The 18,376-nt window shown below is 46.8% G+C and overlaps 2 protein-coding genes across 3 annotated transcripts; one reads left to right on the top strand and one right to left on the bottom strand.

Moving 5' to 3' along the window:
* Positions 1–320: 320 nt before the first annotated feature.
* Positions 321–7,578, bottom strand: DCLRE1B (DNA cross-link repair 1B). The gene is made up of 4 exons (XM_045478705.1): positions 7,036–7,578; positions 6,165–6,330; positions 5,414–5,596; positions 321–3,837 (listed from the first exon to the last, which is right to left on the bottom strand). Exons 1-4 carry the CDS (start codon positions 7,222–7,224, stop codon positions 2,750–2,752), a joined length of 1,626 nt encoding a protein of 541 aa, XP_045334661.1. The 5' UTR covers positions 7,225–7,578; the 3' UTR covers positions 321–2,749.
* A 249-nt stretch (positions 7,579–7,827) lies between these two features.
* AP4B1 (adaptor related protein complex 4 subunit beta 1) lies at positions 7,828–18,107 on the top strand. 2 transcript variants are annotated; one of them, XM_045478703.1, is made up of 11 exons: positions 7,828–7,944; positions 8,046–8,232; positions 9,943–10,167; positions 10,633–10,763; positions 11,356–11,503; positions 12,021–12,517; positions 13,526–13,609; positions 14,365–14,468; positions 15,156–15,363; positions 15,586–15,867; positions 16,128–18,107. In XM_045478703.1, the coding sequence occupies exons 2-11, from the start codon at positions 8,120–8,122 to the stop codon at positions 16,553–16,555; spliced, it is 2,220 nt and encodes a 739-aa protein (XP_045334659.1). In that variant the 5' UTR covers positions 7,828–7,944; positions 8,046–8,119; the 3' UTR covers positions 16,556–18,107. The 2 variants fall into 2 exon arrangements, with proteins under 2 accessions (XP_045334659.1, XP_045334660.1); XM_045478704.1 differs by lacking the exons at positions 9,943–10,167; positions 10,633–10,763; positions 11,356–11,503.
* Positions 18,108–18,376: the final 269 nt, after the last annotated feature.

Below are 18,376 nucleotides of genomic sequence, written 5' to 3'. Positions count from 1 at the left end.
AGCCTTACCCACACAGCTGTAGTAAATATTTATGAACTTAACACAAGATGATTTGCATGTTTACATGTACCTGAATGTACATGTTTACATTCATTTGAACTTAAGGAATCTTCAAGGTATTCTAATACCCTCCTCCTCTGCAGAAAGGATAGTAAGGAAACCTTTCTGGTGGGCAACTGGGCACAATTTATATTAAGAACTTAAAAATTGTAACCCCACTCCCAGTAATTTAAGGAAATAAACAAAATATGCCATGATACATGCACAGCAAAGATGTTCACTGTAATATGTCTAATTGTGAAAAAAGGGCACACAGCATGTTGAATAATATGGAAATGGTTTACTTACCTATGTAAGGCATTATACAACTACTCATAACTACATTTTGAATAGTACTTAATGATACAAAGAAACGTTTAAGATTAAGAAAGTAAAATGTGGGATTAAAGTAAAATGTGGGATTAAAACTATATCCACTGTTACCGCAATTTTGAAAAATAGTATATATTTAATATGTTTATACATACAAAAAAGGACTAGAACAATTGATGTACATGGAGGAATTACAATTGACTTTTTATGTTTTTCAGTGACTTCCAAAATTTCATTTTATACACGGAACAATTTCTTTAGAGAACCAGAGGCTAAGAGAACCAACATCTGAAATACCCATACGTGGTAGACACTGAGCTAAGAATTTTACCACTTATATTTTTGGGTTCGAGCCCTGCATCAGGCTCTGTGCTGACAGCTCAGAGCCTAGAGCCTGCTTCGGATTCTGTGTCTCCCTCTCTCTCTCTCTCTCACTGCCCTCGCCAGCCTCCCCCCCCCCCACCCCCCATGCTCTCTCAAAAATGAATAAACATTAAAAAAAAAAAAAAGAATTTTACCAATTATCTAACCTCCAGAGCCATCAGGAGAGGGAGGCATCTCAGTCCTTGTTTTACAGATGAGGAACTGAAGCTCCACTATTTAGGCCTGGTTTCTTTTTACCCCAGGGTGCCCTGGATTCAAGCCAAGGACAATGCCTTGTTTCCTGCTGCCCCACAAGCCTCACCTGCTGCAGCTCCTAGTGGGCGCATGGGAGGCTTATAGTGACAAAACAGGGCTGTGTACAGCTTGCCCAAGAGCAAGGCCTTATTTTACTTTATAAACACTTCATATCTTCTTCCCAAAGTAGAAAACCTTTTTATTCCTGGGCAAGAAACAACCTTTACTGTGAGGCTTCGTTCTGAAGTAGTTTTTATTCGTGTGCCCAGCTCTACATGCCCGTACCCAGTCTCAGAGCCTATGGTGTCTGCTGTCCTGCTTATTGGTTTGGCATGTTGTCAGGCTGGGAGCAGAAGGACAGGGCAGAGCTGCACACCCCCAGCCCTTCCACCAGCTGGCTCCTTGGTCTCTGCCCTGGATACTAAAACAAACAGGCTGTGTGCTCTGGCTCCCTACTCAACCCAAGGGGGCGGGGGGCGGGGAGAGCAGCAAATATCCCAGCTATGTGAACAATCAGGAATATCTGGCAGCACATTTGATCTTTTGTAACTTTATTTTGGCTAAATAGTCAGGGCCTCCAGGCGGCTGGGAGGCCATCATACCCTACGTGCACCGTTCAGCTGGGTTCCAGGTATGGCCTTGGCGAAGGGTGCCCACTACGCCAGCTGGCTCTGTTCCAGAGAAGTCTCTAGTGACACTAACTGCAGACTCTCATAGAGGCAGGGGCGAGTTTTTCTCTACCATTCCAGGGTTCTTCACTGCTTCCTGTTCCCTCCCAGAGGCAAAGACAGGAAGTCACTTGGACAGGGTCACAGCAAGTTAGTGACATTCGAGATTGTATCATGCTGCCTCTGGATCACCACTTTACCCTCCAACAGTTCCTAACTTAAAAAATGGAATTTTTATCTGGGACTTTTATCTGGGGAGAAGGGTAAGAAGACTTGGGAATGGCACATGGTGCACAAAATAATAATGGGAGTGACCCGGTCCTTTCTGATTCAGACTGCATCTCTTACTGCACCCATGTCAGAGGATTGCATGTTCAAAAAAGTTGCAGAAATACTGAGTTCAACAGATTAAGTTACTGTAAGACTTCTCAGAACCTTTAGTATGCTCATGTATGCTGTGCAGAGGGTATATTGAAAAGCGTTGTTTTATTTTCAGAGACAGAGAATGTGAACAGGGGAGGGGCAGAGAGAAGGGAGAGAGAGATTTTCAAGCAGGCTCCATGCCATTAGCACAGAGCCCCGTGTGGGGCTGGAGCCCACGAAACTGTGAGACTATGACCTGAGCTGAAATAGAGTTAGATGCTCAATCAACTTAGCCACCTAGGCGCCCCTGAAGTGTTTCTTAAACGTAGCCAACCATGAAACTAATGGCTCCATGGGCACTAGGATTCCAATGAACACACTTTGTGAGCTACTGCTCCGGGGTGAGGCCACGGGGATCCTGTGAAGATGGAAAAGTAAGGCCTAGGGGTGCCTGGGTGGCTCAGTTGGTTAAGCGTCTGACTTCCGCTCAGGTCACGATCTCGTGATCTGTGAGTTCGAGCCCCGCGTCGGGCTCTGTGCTGACAGCTCGGAGCCTGGAGCCTGTTTCGGATTCTGTCTCCCCGGCTCTCTCTGTCCCTCCCCCGCTCGTGTCCATCTGTCTGTCAACAATGAATAAATGTAAAAAAAAATTTTTTTAGAAAAGTAAGGCCCAAAACAAAGTCTCTCCAGCAGCCATGGGTCACTATCTTTACAACCACGGTGTTGGATCAAACGAAGGTGTCATTCTCCTCCCTGTACCTCAGCAAGTGTTTATGGTATTTTTCCACTTGCTGGTCAAAGCCCCTGGAAGAGAACTGGGCCTGGAAAAAGTTCACTGGAGTCAGAAGGTATTTCAGTGCCAGGCCCCTGAACTCAGGAGCCAGGAGAGGGGCTGCCTCGCTGCTCTGAGTCAGGGGACAATCCTGGCCCGTCCAAGTGCTCTGGTTCCCTGTGGCTGCTAAGCCATCATGGTTTCCCCTGGGGACCGAGTGGGGCCACACACCAATTTCCTCCCCAGTTTCTAGAGACATAAATTCCTCATCTGTAGACCGTAAGTGCACTGACACATTCAAGGGGGCAGTCAGTACAGTCACCATCTTCTGGGACTCTGAGAAAGGGACTGCCCCATCCCACTCTTTGCTGCAGAGGTCCGGAAGCAACGGTTTTTTGATCTGCAAAGGATGGTGGGAAGTCTGCTTCTCGAGGTGCCCAGACAGGTTGTCATTCTTGGCCTCCTGCGAGTCCATGTCACCTTGAGATTGATCGGCAGTTTCCGGAAAGGAGTCAAACACGACACCCTGGGTTCTCGGCCTCTTTAGTCTCCTTTCTAACAACAGCCAGAGCAAGCTTGGTTTTCTTGAGGAGGAATTCATATACTGCTGCACAGAGTGCGGGACCAGGGGCACAGAGAGCCTGGGGCTCAGGCTGTCCTGAAAGTAGTCCCTGCAGGGCTGCCGACTGACAATGGGCACCACCTGGCAAGGCTTCAGTGCTGCCACAAAGGCCCGGAGCTCCGAGTAGGAGGAGTGGTCCGAGTAAGGGATGATGTGGATGTCGGGGTGGGAGCTGTGGGTTTTCCGGCTTGTGGGAAGGATGGCAATGGTAGGGTGGGTCTGGTTCCAATGTAGCATGGCAGAACGGCAGACCTCCATATGGTCCACGGCATGGATGCGGCCGGCCTTCTCCTCCACTGTGAACACGTCTGCCAGGCCCAGAAGCTGCACCAACTCCAGGCGCCGAGGACTCAATACCACCCAGGTCTGAAACTCTAGGGCCAGCTGCTCCAGCAGCGACTCTTTTCCCAGGCTATAGAGTCCTGAACGATGTCAAAGGGAATGGGAAAAGCAAGGGATGAAAGAGAAAGAAGATACTGGAGAATCCTAATAAATCAACCAAATGTTTAACAAAAACACACAAAACTAACAGGACAATCAGGGAGTGTATCAGGGAGGAGGTGGCATTTGAGCTGAGATACATAGAGGATGGGGTAGGGCTTCACACAGGATCCACTCACTCATTCAGTTCAACAAAGGACAGCATCTACCTGGTGTTAGGCACTATGAAAACAAGCACAAGCCTCAGTCCTCAAGGAGTGTAATCTACATGGGGACCCAGACACAGTGGTCAAGAGCAATGTTAAAAGCATGCACACACTATTATGAGAGCATAGGGAAGTATCTACCAGTTGATTACAGGGAAGGTTTCCTGAAAATGGCCACCGAGCGGTCCTAAAGGACAGGTGTAAGTTTACCTGGCAGGGGAAGGGGGTGGTTCGAGGTCACTAAAGTGCAGACAAGGAACTGGTAGGAAATGACACAGGAGAGGTAAGCCAGGCTTGTCTGATAGAGAGCCTGTATATATTGCTAAGGAGCTTGAACTTAATTCTGTAAGTGAAAGAGAGCTATTAAAGAGTTTGCACCAGGAAAATGGCTAATTTTAATCACAGGAATATTATGATCTGAGGAGGGCTTTAGGGAAAAAAAAATGACAGCAGTGTTACTGGATCGCCTGCATGAGGAGATGCTGAAAGCATAAGTACCAGTTAGAAGGCCCCAAAATGTTTTATGCTGTTGTGGAATCGCTAGAACAAACACACAGTTGGTTTCTTGATGTGTCTGATTTGAAGCTCGGCATTCACTTGAATATCTACGTTCTGATAAATTTCACTTGCTCAGATAACAAAGGTTTATTGATTGCCTCCTCAGGCATTAATCTAAGCATCTGAGATATATCCATAAGGAAAGCAAAGAGCCCTGCCATTGTGGAATTCTAGCAGGGGGAGACAAAAAGCAAATACAATAGCATGTAAATTGTGGAATACATTATAAGGTGATGAGTGCAATATTGGCCCTCTCCTATTTAAAAACCTTCAACAGCTTTTTGTCCAAATGTAACCATTTGGATGAAGTTACATTTGGGATTACATTTAGGATCAAGTTGAAGCTTACAAGCAAGCACTTCAGCCCCTCCTGCCTTTCCAGCCTCCTCACCCACTACGTGTCCACCATACCGGCTGCTGCCTCTCTTGTTCCACAAACAAGACTTCTTCCTACCTCCATCCATGCTCTCGAGGAGTGTGAGTATGTGTGTGTGTGTGTGTGTGTCGAGAAGTAGAGAACAAACAATAAGTAATAGCTTGGATTGAAGCATGGATAAGAGTAAGGTGATGAGTGCTATGAAAAAATAAAACAGTTGGTTACAGAAGATCAGGAGTTGGGCATGTGAGAGTATGAGAGTAGAGATGGTTGGAAGACTGCAATTTAAATAAGGTGGTCAGGGTAGGTTTCCCGGAGAAGGGGACATCTACGAAGACCTAAAAGACACGTGAAACCCTCCCAAAACCCAAGATTCACTAGCTTTCAGTGAGAGAAAAAGGAAAGGAAACCACTCACCAATCTTTATGTTATGTTGTGGATGCTTTCGAATGAGCTCGATAATCTGGCGGGCAGCTTCTTGTCGGGAGGGAAGAACCCGGGCTGGGTTGCAATTGGTGTTATCTAGGTATAAGGTATGGATCTGTTTCCCTAGTTTCAGGGCTGGCTCCTTTAGCATGGATGGTGTATACCGAAAGTCACCTGGAAGAATATATGGGGGACAGAGAGTCAGAGACAAAAGTATAGAAGACGAGCCCCTCCCACTTAAAAAAAATGTTTATTTATTTATTTTGAAAGAAAGGGAGGGAGAGCAGCAGAGGAGGGGCAGAAAGAGAGGAAGACAGAGAAGCCCAAGCAGGCTCCACACTGTCAGCACCAAGCCCAACACAGGGTTCAAACCCACGGACCGTGAGATCATGGCCTGAGCCAAAACCAAGAGTCGGACACTTAACCAGCTGAGCCACCCAAGTGCCCCAAGCCTCTCTCACTTTCAACAGCTGATGGACATTTGCTTACCAGCCTGTGGAAAAACTGTCAGGGAGTCTGGCACTAATACAGTATAGCTTCTTTTTAGAAATGTCTCCATTCTGCTTCTGTTTTTATTATTCTTTACAAGGTCTGGACCCATAAAGCATGGGAAATCAGTTGAGAAAGGTCACTGTGCTCACATGGGATGAAGCTAGGAGGCCTCCAGACTTCTGAGTTAAGGCTGCTCAAGAAAAGTAGCATCTAGTCTGGGAAGGTGGGAGAGACCCCTTGGGAGGCCCACCTGTGTAGAGGATGGTTCCAAAGTATCCTTCAAAGAGAAACATGACAGAGCCAGGGCAGTGATTGGCATCCAGGAGGGTTACAGTCATGGTCTCTCGCCCAATTTCATCTAGAGGCAGGACATGGCTCTCACCAACCTCCAGGGCTCGGATCCACTTCTTGGATACCTGGGGGGAAAGTTGGTCATTCTACTGAACACAAACTCTCCTCGATACTGTCTTGGGTTAGGAATCACCCCTTTACCCAAGTGAGGGAAAGCTGACCACATCCTAAACCACCCTGTAGCAGAAGCTTTAATAGAGATTCTCCCAAACCCCCCACTCTTCCCTCCCGCCCTTTCTACAGTTTAAATGAAAGAGTCCAGAAAACACTCTAGGCAGCGTCTCTCAAACTATCTGATCATAATAATCTCTTGGGGGCACCTGTTAAAATTCTAACCAGATTTCCAGGACCTGCACCAGCTATATCTACTGGATCAGACCGGGGGGGGGGGGGGGGGGAGAGGGGGGGAGATAATGGGGGAGGGGGTACTGGAGAATGTGTATAGTCACCCAGCATATTAGGTGGATTCTTCTGAGACAAGTTTAGGAAACACTGGCCTAGCTTATATGAAAATACAGGTACAGTTTCCTTGGCTGGACCAAAAGATCTCCCCAACTTAGAGCTGAAACATCGCAGGTCAGCCAGTCAAGAAACCACACTCCCATTCTGGGCTTAAGGACGTATTTCTGGGTTCAAACAACTCCCGCACTGGTAAAAATCGGTCCTCCTGGTCCCTAACCTACGAGTCTGAGGCTGTGACAGATAGGAAATCCCCACCCAGATGCTCGGCCCACCTCTCAGAGGACTCCAGCACCCCCCCACCCCCGTACCTGTAAGTGACGATGCACGAGGTAAGCAGTGATTGGGGAGCAGTAGAGGGGCCGGGCCCAGGTGCTAGACAAACCCACGGTGTGGTCCGAGTGCATGTGGGACAAAAAGAAGAGCCGTGCGGAACCAGCCCGGCGCAGGCTCCAAAAGTCCACCGCGATGGGCGTATGGGGGATCAGGGTCCCGTTCATGGTGGCGGGGCTGGAGGGTCACCAGCGAGATCTTCATGGGCACGGAGCTGCCGCGTGAGGCTCCTGCAACCACGCCCTGAAGAAAGTCACGCTGGGGCAAGAACGCGGACAGAACCCCTAACGGGAAGCCAGCCCAGTAGAGGAATAAGTCCCTAGCGTGGGGAGAAAAAGGAAGTGGCCGTGCTCTTGCGAGTCCTGGGTGGAATCGCAAACCGCCAAAGACTCTCGGCCGAGCGCCACTCCTACCCGCGCGCGGGAGCCGGGGCCAAGGCCGGGCGCTCAAAGCGCGCGCTGCTGGGCGGAGACAGGCCGAAGCAGCCGATTTCCGACGGCCCGCAGCGCCTCCACCAGAGGGAGCCGCGCGGCTGCGCCTGGAGGTGAGAGGTGGGGGGAAGGGCGCCCTAAGGTCGGCGTCCGGGCGACGCTAGGCGCTGGCCGCGAGAAGGTGAGTGGCAGCTGCTGTGCGCGGTCGGCCTCAAGGAGGCGGGACTTCCGTAGAAAGCTTGACTGGGCCTATCCTTGGCGGCAACCGCGCGGAGGCGCAAGAAGGGCTGGAACTGGAGAGGGAGGGGTCTGCAGACTGTCGGCAGCCCGGCTGGAAATGGGGCGGAGGGCCTCGAGGTAGCGGGAGAGGTGTCGGGGCGCCGCGATCCGGCCTGCAGGTCCCGGGCAGGAACCACAGAGCCTTGTTCGGGGCTCGCCGGGGCGCGGAGAGGCTTGGTGAGAGTGTGCTGGGGCCTGGGCTCCGGCCCCGGGGAAGCCGAGGCTGGGGCGAGATCACGCCTTTCGCGTCGCCGCTGACTGACCTTTGCTTTACCCAGGTTCCCACGTCAGGGCTGGGAGGAGCCGGCGAGATACCTAGGGGTGTGCGGGGACTGCCCCGCGACTGTGGACGATGCCGTACCTTGGCTCCGAGGACGTGGTGAAGGAGCTGAAGAAAGCTCTGTGTAACCCTCACATTCAGGCGGATAGGCTGCGCTACCGGAATGTCATCCAGCGAGTGATTAGGTATCCCCTACCGCCCGAACTCCCCGTGGCAGCCCCCATCCCGGCCCTCCACCCCCGGCCGCTCCCAAAGAGTGAATGAACTCAGGGCCGGCTGGGATTTGGGCTTCCTGCTTCTCTGCATGGCCGTCGCAGCCTCCCTTTGTGGGACTTCCTTGACTTCGTTTACTCAGCGGGGTGGTTACGCCCATGTCTTGAACTTACAGTGCTGCACCCCCCCCCCCCCCCCAGATCTATAGAATCTAGTACAGAAACCCCTTTGTATCTTCAGACCCACATATCCTGCTGCTTGGCATTCCCACTTGGACATTTCTTCAAAGACCTGCAAAATAGCACCTTACATCCTTCCCCTCTCCCCAAACCTGCTCTTCCACTTATGTTTGGGTTGATGAATGTCACCATCCAGCTGACCAAGGGAGGGACTCAGTCTTGATGACGCCCGATTTTCACTTCTCAAGTCAGATGGTATGGATACACAGTTCTAAATATCCATCCTCTTTTATTTTTATTTTTAAAAAAAAATTTTTAGTGTTTATTTTTGGGAGAGGGAGAAACAGAGCGTGAGCGGGGGAGGGGTAGAGAGAGGGGGAAACACAGAATCCGAAGCAGGCTCCTGGCTCTGAGCCGTCAGCACAGAGCCCCACGCGGAGCTGGAGCTGGAACTCAAACCGTGAGATAATGACCTGAGATGAAGTCGAAGCTGAATCAACTGAGCCCCCCAAGCTCCCCATCCATCCTCTTTTTAACGAATTTTTGTGTATTTATTTTTTTATTGGTCCTGTTCTTCTGGTTTTATTACCAAAGCAATTGCAGTAGCTTGCTAATAGGTTACCTTGCCTCATTTCAAGTAGAATTTTTCTAACATGAATTTGAATGTATATAACTCTTGGCCTGCAATTGTGGTTCACAAACTTAGTGTGCACAACAGTCCCTTGCAGTGCTTTAAAAAAAAAAGAAAAAGAAAAAGAAAAATCAATGTTTTCATCCAGTCCAGTAATGCTGCTTTCAGTAGGGTGGGATGGAACCCAGGAATATGCGTTTTAAACAGACACCCCATCTGACTCCTGTAGGAAACCATAGTTTGAGAAACTGATCTACAGAATAAAGTCCAAATTTCTTATAGTACCCAAAGAACACCCTAACACAACTACTTGCAGACTCTCAAAAGAATGTCGCATTCTTGCTGATGCCTATGTGCCTTATAGCATCTATCATTACCTGTCTACTACACCTGCCTGACAAATTCCAGCTCATTCAACTAAAGTGTTACTTCTGTGGAAACATTTTATGGTTTCTTGGCAGTATTAGACCTCTGATCCCCCACTGCACCTTGTCTGTTACTTCTGTTTTAATACTTACCGATCATATTGTAATTAGTGGTGTTTTTGTCTTGCTCCTTAATACGGTTTGAGTTGCTAGAGATCTGAGACCATGCGTTTTTCAAAATTATGACCCCAGAGTATATCCCTGGAATGTAGAAGCTGAATTTCACTGGAATGTTCCAGGGATTCAATAACTATTTCTTGAATGAATAGAAGAAAATTTATTGTAGGCCTATTGTGTGAAGTATTGTGCAATGTGATAGACAAGGTAGACCTGGTTGCTTTCCTCATAATCTAGTTGGATAACCGGGATGTGTATGGGTAAAACACCTTTTGTTATAGGCTGGGGATTATGTATTTTACTTCTTCCTGCTATGTGTGTTGGTTTTAGGCACATGACTCAGGGCTTGGACATGTCTGGTGTTTTTATGGAAATGGTGAAGGCCAGTGCCACCGTAGATATTGTTCAGAAGAAGTTGGTTTATCTGTACATGTGTACATATGCCCCCCTGAAACCAGATCTGGCGCTCTTGGCCATTAATACGCTGTGCAAAGACTGTTCGGATCCCAATCCAATGGTGCGAGGGCTGGCATTACGGAGCATGTGTAGTCTCAGGTGAGTACCCTCTTCCAGGACTGTTTATCAGTGGTTGATGTATTCGGGAGATCATGGGGCAGGTTTTTAATGATGATAATTTATCTGAGCTTCTTAATCATGGGGAACATGCAGTTGTAACCTGAACTCAGGTTTTCAGCCATCGCTTAGGCTTGAAAAACTATGTCCTATGGTTTCCTTAAAGGGAGTTTTCCATCCTCACTCTTGCTGAGATAGTTCGTGCTTTTGGTTAAAGATTTCTAAGCAGTTATGTAGACATATAGTTTTGTTGCCCATGCAGTGTTATTCCAAATGAAAAGTCAAGTATGACTTTTTAAGTTTGGCCAGTGGCTTTCTCTAATTTTTTATGACATGATAGACATACATTCAAACATCTACCAAACCTTCTGTGTTAAGGGCATAGGGCCTGAATTATGTCAAAACTAGTGTTTTAGGATCTGGCTGACTCCAGGATGTGTTGCTTAGGATGCCTGGTGTGCAGGAATACATCCAACAGCCTATTCTCAATGGTCTGCGAGATAAGGCTTCATATGTCAGGAGGGTGGCAGTCCTTGGTTGTGCCAAGATGCATAATCTTCACGGAGACTCGGAAGTGGGTAAGTTTCAGTGTAATCCATCATGATTTATATTTTTTTGTGTCTCCGTTATATGTTTGACTTTGGAAAAGGTCACGTGGCTTTGGTAGGAAATAGTAATGTGGCTGTGTACTTGTTTCTCTTTTTTTCTTTAAGGTTTATTTATTTATTGTGAGAGGGTGAGAGAGGGAGAATGAGTGGGGGAGGGGCAGACAGCGAGGGAGAAAGAATCCTAAGCAGGCTCTGCACCAACTCAGGGCTCAATCCCATAAACCATGGGATCATGGCCTAAGCCGAGATCAAGAGTCAGTCAGATGCCTAACCGACTGAGTCACGCAGGCACCCCTGTATGTGTCTCTAAGTAGAAAGGCTGGCTTGGTATTTTCTGAGATTGGAGAAGTCTTTTCTTTCGAGCCCAGGTGAGATCCTTTGCATTAGCTACTTAGAACAGTCTGGGGATGGCTTTTTTTTTTTTGTGCTTTGCATTTTATTATTGCCTTTGTTATTTTTGTAGCAGAGAAGTTAAGCTTTATCTGCCTGGAGCTATTGTCCTGGTTCTATTCCTGTGACTCTGAAACTGTTCTTTATCTGAGACCTTTATGCTCTTTTATAGACGGTGCTCTGGTAAATGAATTATACAGTTTGCTGCGTGACCAGGATCCAATTGTGGTTGTGAACTGCCTGAGGTCTCTAGAGGAAATTCTGAGACAGGAAGGAGGTGTTGTCATCAACAAGCCCATCGCCCACCATCTCTTAAATCGGTTTGGATGCCTCAGTCCTCTTTTTGTTATGATGAGATCTGCATCCTAGTGGGGTCTTGATACGTTGGATTAAGGGGACGTCTTGAACAACTTCTATAGAGTAGTAAAATTAACAGTAGCTATTAGTTTCCTCATATTTTATTGAGAGAATATTATTTGTTTTAGTGTCTTTTGGTCATATAGAGAGATGGCAGAAATATCCTGTGGAAATAGGTTCTGTCCTCCTCTATGATCATTATGTCCCCCAAACTAAGCCATTTGTGTTGTCTTAAAGAATCTGGATCTAGGTATAGCAATCACGGTCTTTGGCCTTAGATGAGTGAGAATGTGTACTGTGAGCTCCTCTTGGAATTTAAAGCCTGTTTTGTGTCCACTTTAAATAGTACCTAAAAAGAATAATTCTGTTATGGCACAATCTGTTTTCAAGAATTCTCTCCTTGTTTTGATGAACAGGTGACAGTTGCACAGAGATGGTCCTCATTTGGTTGCTAAAATAATGCTTTCCTTTTTTGGACAGAATGCCAAAACTGGACCAATGGGGCCAGGCTGAAGTATTGAACTTTCTGCTACGCTACGAACCCCGCAGTGAGGAGGAGCTGTTTGACATTCTCAATCTGTTGGATAGCTTTCTCAAGAGCAGTAGCCCAGGTGTGGTGATGGGAGCCACGAAACTCTTTCTGATCTTGGCAAAAAAATTCCCCCATGTACAAACCGACGTGCTTGTGCAAGTCAAGGGACCTTTGCTGGCCGCCTGTTCTTCAGAGAGCCGCGAGCTCTGCTTTGCTGCCCTCTGTCACGTGCGTCAGATCTTGCATAGTCTGCCGGGTCACTTTAGCAGCCACTACAAAAAGTTTTTTTGCTCTTACTCGGAGCCGCACTACATCAAGCTGCAGAAGGTGGAGGTGCTGTGTGAGCTGGTGAACGATGAGAACGTGCAGCAGGTGCTAGAGGAGCTCCGGGGCTACTGTACTGATGTGTCAGCCGACTTTGCCCAGGCTGCCATCTTTGCCATAGGTAGGTGTCTGCCGCTTTTCCTTTTTGAGCGCTCAGGCCAGCCAGAAAGCTGTGGAACCATAGGGAATAAACAGGAACGAATCTTGCGGCAGAGACAAAGTACCATGCACCAAAGAACTGGGAGTCAGCGACCACAGAAGGAGTTGGGGGGGAGGTGTTTTCGTCAACACTGGTGTTGCCGTATCTACCAGGATAGAGGCTACAGGTAACTCAGACTATAGTACTTAAAATTTACATTGCTGTCCAGAATGCTTTCCCATATATCATCTTAGCACAGTCTTGGGAGGCAGTCAGGAAAAGTGGACAAGGGTTATCGCTTCATTTTAGAAATGAAGAAACTCAGGCACAAGAAGGTTATTGCCAGAAGGTCACGTAGTTCCTGAAGTGCGACTGGAACCCAGCTCTCCAGACTCAACGTCCTGTGTCAATTGACCAGTTGTCTATTGAGCTTCTACTATGGGCTGTGTATCGTGCTCAGTGCAGAGCAGCGCAGAATGAATCCTAAATATCACAGGCTTTTTCATACTACTCTGCGTGGAATTCAAAAAGCCAGAATGACTCACAAAATGAAAGCAGCTGGGGAGCTACGTTTTGTTGGAGGGCTTCAAGCGGAAGAGGAGAAGGAACCGTCCTATGAGAATAAAGATTGGTTATTTTTAGGGGCAAGAGGAGGGAACAAAGAGGAGAGCGTAGAACTCCTGCAGTCAGGAGACTACTGTCGAGGGTTCCCAGCAGGGACACTCCTGTGCAGCTGTGCTGTACCAAGCCGTGGCCTCGTGTCTGGCTGCCACGTGAATACCTCTGTTACTGAAAGTTTTCAACGTTGTTCGATGGAAAAATCATTTTTACCAAACTTGGAAAGATCAAGCAAGGTGTGATTTTTTTTTTTTTTTTTTTTTTTTTTTAAGGTATCTTTGGTCCTCTTATGTTTGGCTGGTGGGAAATTATTTTAGAACGAGGTGCTGGTATGTGACTTATCACTTTTCTGTGCTTTCTGTTCCTCTGTAGGTGGTATTGCCAGGACCTACACAGATCAGTGTGTGCAGATTCTAACAGAGTTGCTGGGCCTTCGACAAGAGCACATTACCACAGGTAATGGCTGGCTACCCTTTGAGCATTTTTTTGTTTTGCTTTTTTTTGTCAATTGCTTGCCCTGTAGTAGTTGCCCCCCAAAAATGCTTGTTGTTCAGTAACATAGAGGTTTAAACTTTTCTTCGCGTTATCGTCTGTTGCCATCAGAGAAGCATAGGGTCCATAGATCTAACAGGTAGGGGGTTTTCAGGTTGCCATGACTCTACAAGGCTGTTCTGTACATAATGAAGGGTTCTAGGATGCTGTGCTTGTTAATTCCCCAGCTTTACCCTCTTACTGCTTTATGGCAGCAGTGGCTTCCAGGGCTGGGACTGGGGTGAGGCAAGCAAGGTACCCAGGATGCAAACATTTAAAGAGGCACTCGCTCTCAGGTTCGTGCAAGTGCTAACCCTGCATGTTTTCTTAAATTTTACACCCAGGTGAGGGTTTGCCTCACCCTAGTTCCAACACTGGTGGCTCCATTTACACCATCTTCAGAATATCATGGAACATGACCCCACATTTGCTTTACATTTTACCAAGCGCTTTTGCACATGTTAGCTCATTTAGCCTCCTAGCGATCCAAAAGGAGCAGCATTCATGTAAGAAATTATTGCCCGTGTCAGACATTTCTCAGATAATCGTTGACCACCCCTCCAACACCCATTTTACCGAACTTCATCTAGCAAACTAGTCTGAATATGTGACTTCTCTTAAGATTCCTTCCTGCGTGGAGCCTCTAATCCTGTGCTCTTGTATCCTGAGCTGTGTTGTAGTGGTGGTGCAAACTTTCCGAGACCTGGTTTGGTTGTGTCCTCAGTGTACGGAAGCTGTGTGTCAGGCCCTGCCCGGCTGTGAGGAGAACATTCAAGATAGCGAGGTAGATGGTAATTCTCCTTTACTAACAGGCAGAAGGGGAATGCTTGGGACCCTGCTCTGTGAAATGGAATCTAATTCTTCTTTCTACCCAGTCTGAATGTGGCTATCCTTAGAATTGACTGCCACCTCAGATTCTCTTTTGGGTATAGATAGGATAGAAGAGATAAAAACAGGAGATTGATCTATGGTTTTTATTACAGATGCTTTAATATCATCGTTCTCTTGAACAGTTTTGAGTCAGAGGCTTAGACAATGGAGTTTTCAGCTGGAATGAGAATCAGAATCATTTGTGGAATTAACAGATATTTGGGCTTCACCACAGGCCTACCTACTTTGATTTGCACTCTAGGTCAATTACCACTTTCATGAAGTGGGTTAGAGGAGTGTTTCAGTTGCTTCCACCGATACATTAAACCCTAGACTGGGGCGGAGGCCCCCTAACTGAAAAAGCCTTATTACCTAACCAACACGGGCTATGAGAGTCTTGAGTCTCCTTTCGTGTGGTAGCATTTTGTTCGTATTTGTTGTAAAGAGTGGTGTTGGGTGGAGGATCGATGCAGTGCGAGTTGAAGTAAATGTAGGATTATGCTTTCTCCGCTGCCATTGGGCGGGGGTGGGAAGTCGAACCTGCCACCGTGTTTCAGACAGCCGACTGTTGAGCACCTGCTCTTACCCCTTCATTCCCTAGGGGAAACAGGCCCTTATTTGGCTCCTTGGTGTCCATGGGGAGAGAATTCCCAATGCTCCCTATGTGTTGGAAGACTTCGTGGAGAACGTGAAGTCAGAGACGTTTCCAGCCGTGACGATGGAGCTGCTCACTGCGCTGCTGCGCCTTTTCCTCTCCCGGCCCGCCGAGTGCCAGGACACGCTGGGGCGCCTGTTACATTACTGCATAGGTAGGCTCTTCCGAGGGAGTCGCGCTTGCCGTGTCAGATGGTAAATACCCTCACAGCTTACACTGTTGGGTGAGTCATGTCTGGTGCCCAAGAAGACAATGTTAATGATTTTCTGGAGCTTCCTCCCTCCTTCCTTTTGTTTTCCCTGTTGTGGTTGGCACAGGGTAGAAAGAGTGTTTTGGTTTTTGTTTGTAACTAACTCAGTCTCTTGTCTTACCTCAGAGGAAGAAAAGAATATGGCAGTACGAGACCGAGGTCTCTTCTATTACCGCCTTCTCTTAGCCGGCATTGATGAAGTGAAGCGGATCCTCTGTAGCCCTAAATCTGACCCTTCTCTTGGACTTTTGGAGGATCAGGCAGAAAGACCTGTGAATAGCTGGGCCTCGGACTTCAACACGCTGGTGCCAGTCTATGGCAAAGCCCGCTGGGCAACCATCTCTAAATACCAGGGGGCAGAGCGTCGGGGCCCAGAGCTTCCTGACACTGCGTCCTTTGCCACCTCAGGTAAAAATAGTCCTTACTTTAGATCTTATCATGAAAACTCTTTATCTTTTGTAATGACTGGTAGAAAGTAGGGTGCTAGCTGTATCTCAGACTGTTGCCTGAATTGAAGTCTTTGTGAGCAAGAAAGAAGTTCCTCGTTGGTGATTTTAACGATGTATCCAAAAATAAAAGTCACATTGTGTATTTTTGGAAATCTAGATAGAAAACATAGTTCCTATAGATTAAGAAGATCTCTTACAGAAGCTTTCTGACTCTTTTAGGTCCCCTGATTCCTGAAGAGAACAAGGAGAGGGTACAAGAACTCCCTGATTCTGGAGCCCTCGTGCTAGTCCCCAATTGCCAGCTTACTGCTGAGTATTTTGAGAAAACTTGGTTTAGCCTGAAAGTTGCTCATCAGCAGGTGTTCCCTTGGCGGGGAGCAGTCCATCCTGACACTCTCCAGATGGCCCTACAAGTAGTGAACATCCAGACCATCGCGATGAGCAGGGCTGGGGCTCACCCGTGGAAAGCCTATCTCAGTGCTCAGGATGACACTGGGTGTCTGTTCCTAACAGAACTGCTGTTGGAGTCCGAGAACTCGGAAATGCAGATCTCTGTGAAACAAAATGAGCCGAGGACCGAGACACTGAATAGTTTTATTTCTGTATTAGAAACTGTGTTTGGAACAATTGGAGACATAAAATCATAACAGATTCTTGCTGCCTGTCCTAAGTGAGATGAACAGCTATCAGAGTTCCTAGTTTTTCTTATTAGAGTTGCCTGTAAGTCCAGATGCTATCCAATGCAATGGAGAATGGGCAATCTCAGAATCAGGATTCTTATGGTTTTGTCCAAAGACTGTTGGCTTATTCCTCTCATACCTATTGGTGGATGACCCCATTTTTCCAGGTGATGTTGAAAAGGTTAATGTTGGTAAGGGGATGGGAACAGGCTAAGGAAAGGATTTGGATTCTTTTCTAATCCGTTTTAGGGATTGTCGTACTCATTAAAGATGCCTGAAGTCTATGGAAACTGGTGAAGTCATCATTCGTGGAGGTCATCTTTTCTTCCCTGTGTTACTGCAATAAATTCCTCACTGGCCTCATATTCCTAATCGTGCTTTTTAAGGCCAGAGTTCAAAGTCCTTAGTGCAGTATCCAGAGTACCTCTGCTGTGTCACATCTCACTGCTTGCCCAGACGCTGTTCTTGCCAAAGCAAACCACTTGCATTCCTTGAATGCACAAGGCGCTCTCTCACCTCTGTGCTTTGGTACTTGCTTTTATTTCTTAGCTAGAACATTTCCTTACCCTCCTATCTTCTTTCTTTAAGTGAAATCTAGTCTGTCTGTCAGTGTTCCGCTCAGTCATAAGCTCTTTCAGGAAGTGTTCTGTGACCCTCACTGCCTTCATTATGGATCCTGTTCAAGCTGTCAAGGCTTCCAGTGCATGTGTCCCCCTGCTACTGTTGTAACTGTTTTCTGTCACTCTTCCCTGCTTTTAATTTTATTCATACCTACCCACATTTTATACATTAATCGAGGAAACTTATGGCAAGAGCAGATGTAATAAAATGATTTAAAGTACAAATAACCAGTAAATTATAGACAACCAGAGGATCCACAACAGGGAAAGTAGAAATACCTCTTAAGCCCGGCTTGGTTAGAGATGGGGAGGTACACAAATGTTCAGGCTTAAGGGCCTACATACTTGGTGGAGAGGAGTCTCCAATGTAGCTCTGTAAGTGATTTAGCAGTCAGGCTGAAGAGAAGTAGTTATATAGTTGTCATCAGAGAAGAAGAAACCCTCCAATATTAATTTCTAAAAGAAATTTACACATAGTTTCACATGGGTAGCACTGAGTGGTAGGTACAAAATTGTTATGGGAAGTTAGCAATGGGTTTGTCATGACTTAACGGTGTTCTTCAGTGAAAGAGAATGTAACTTTAACATGGATCTTAGGGCATTTCTTCAAGGACGTAAGATAACATGATCCAAATATCATCTGGCTTAATTCAATGACTTCTTCAACCTAGATACATAAATGGACTGCATACCTTAAAAAATTTTTTTTCACCCCTCACTTCTCTCAACTAGGCTCTTAATAAGAAGAGTATATAACAGACAGTGTTGAATTTTCTGGCAAGGGCCTGGGGTTTGTGCATTGTTTCCCCCTGGACAATTTCCCAGGACAGTGATTTTCTTTCCTTCTATCTCCATAGTTGGCCACATGGTGATTACTCAATAAATGTTTATTGAATGAGTGGCTGTAAGTAATTAGATTCTGATGATATTTTGGGATTGGTGTTTGAAGTGTGTTTTGTTATATTGAATCAATCAAACACAATCATAATGGAAGTCTATCTAGACTGGGATTTCTCAAAATTGACATTTGGGGCCAGATAATTCTTTATTGTGGAGGGTTTTCCCGTGTCCTGTAGGATGATTGTTAGCGGCATCTTTGGTCTATACCCACTAGATGCCAAAAGAACCCCCAGTTGTAACAAAAATATCTGCAGACATTGCCAAAGGT

The sequence above is a fragment of the Leopardus geoffroyi genome, chromosome C1 (assembly GCF_018350155.1).
Source record: "Leopardus geoffroyi isolate Oge1 chromosome C1, O.geoffroyi_Oge1_pat1.0, whole genome shotgun sequence".
NCBI classification, from domain to species: Eukaryota; Metazoa; Chordata; class Mammalia; order Carnivora; family Felidae; genus Leopardus; species Leopardus geoffroyi.
This window is presented reverse-complemented; position numbering and strand designations above follow the sequence as displayed.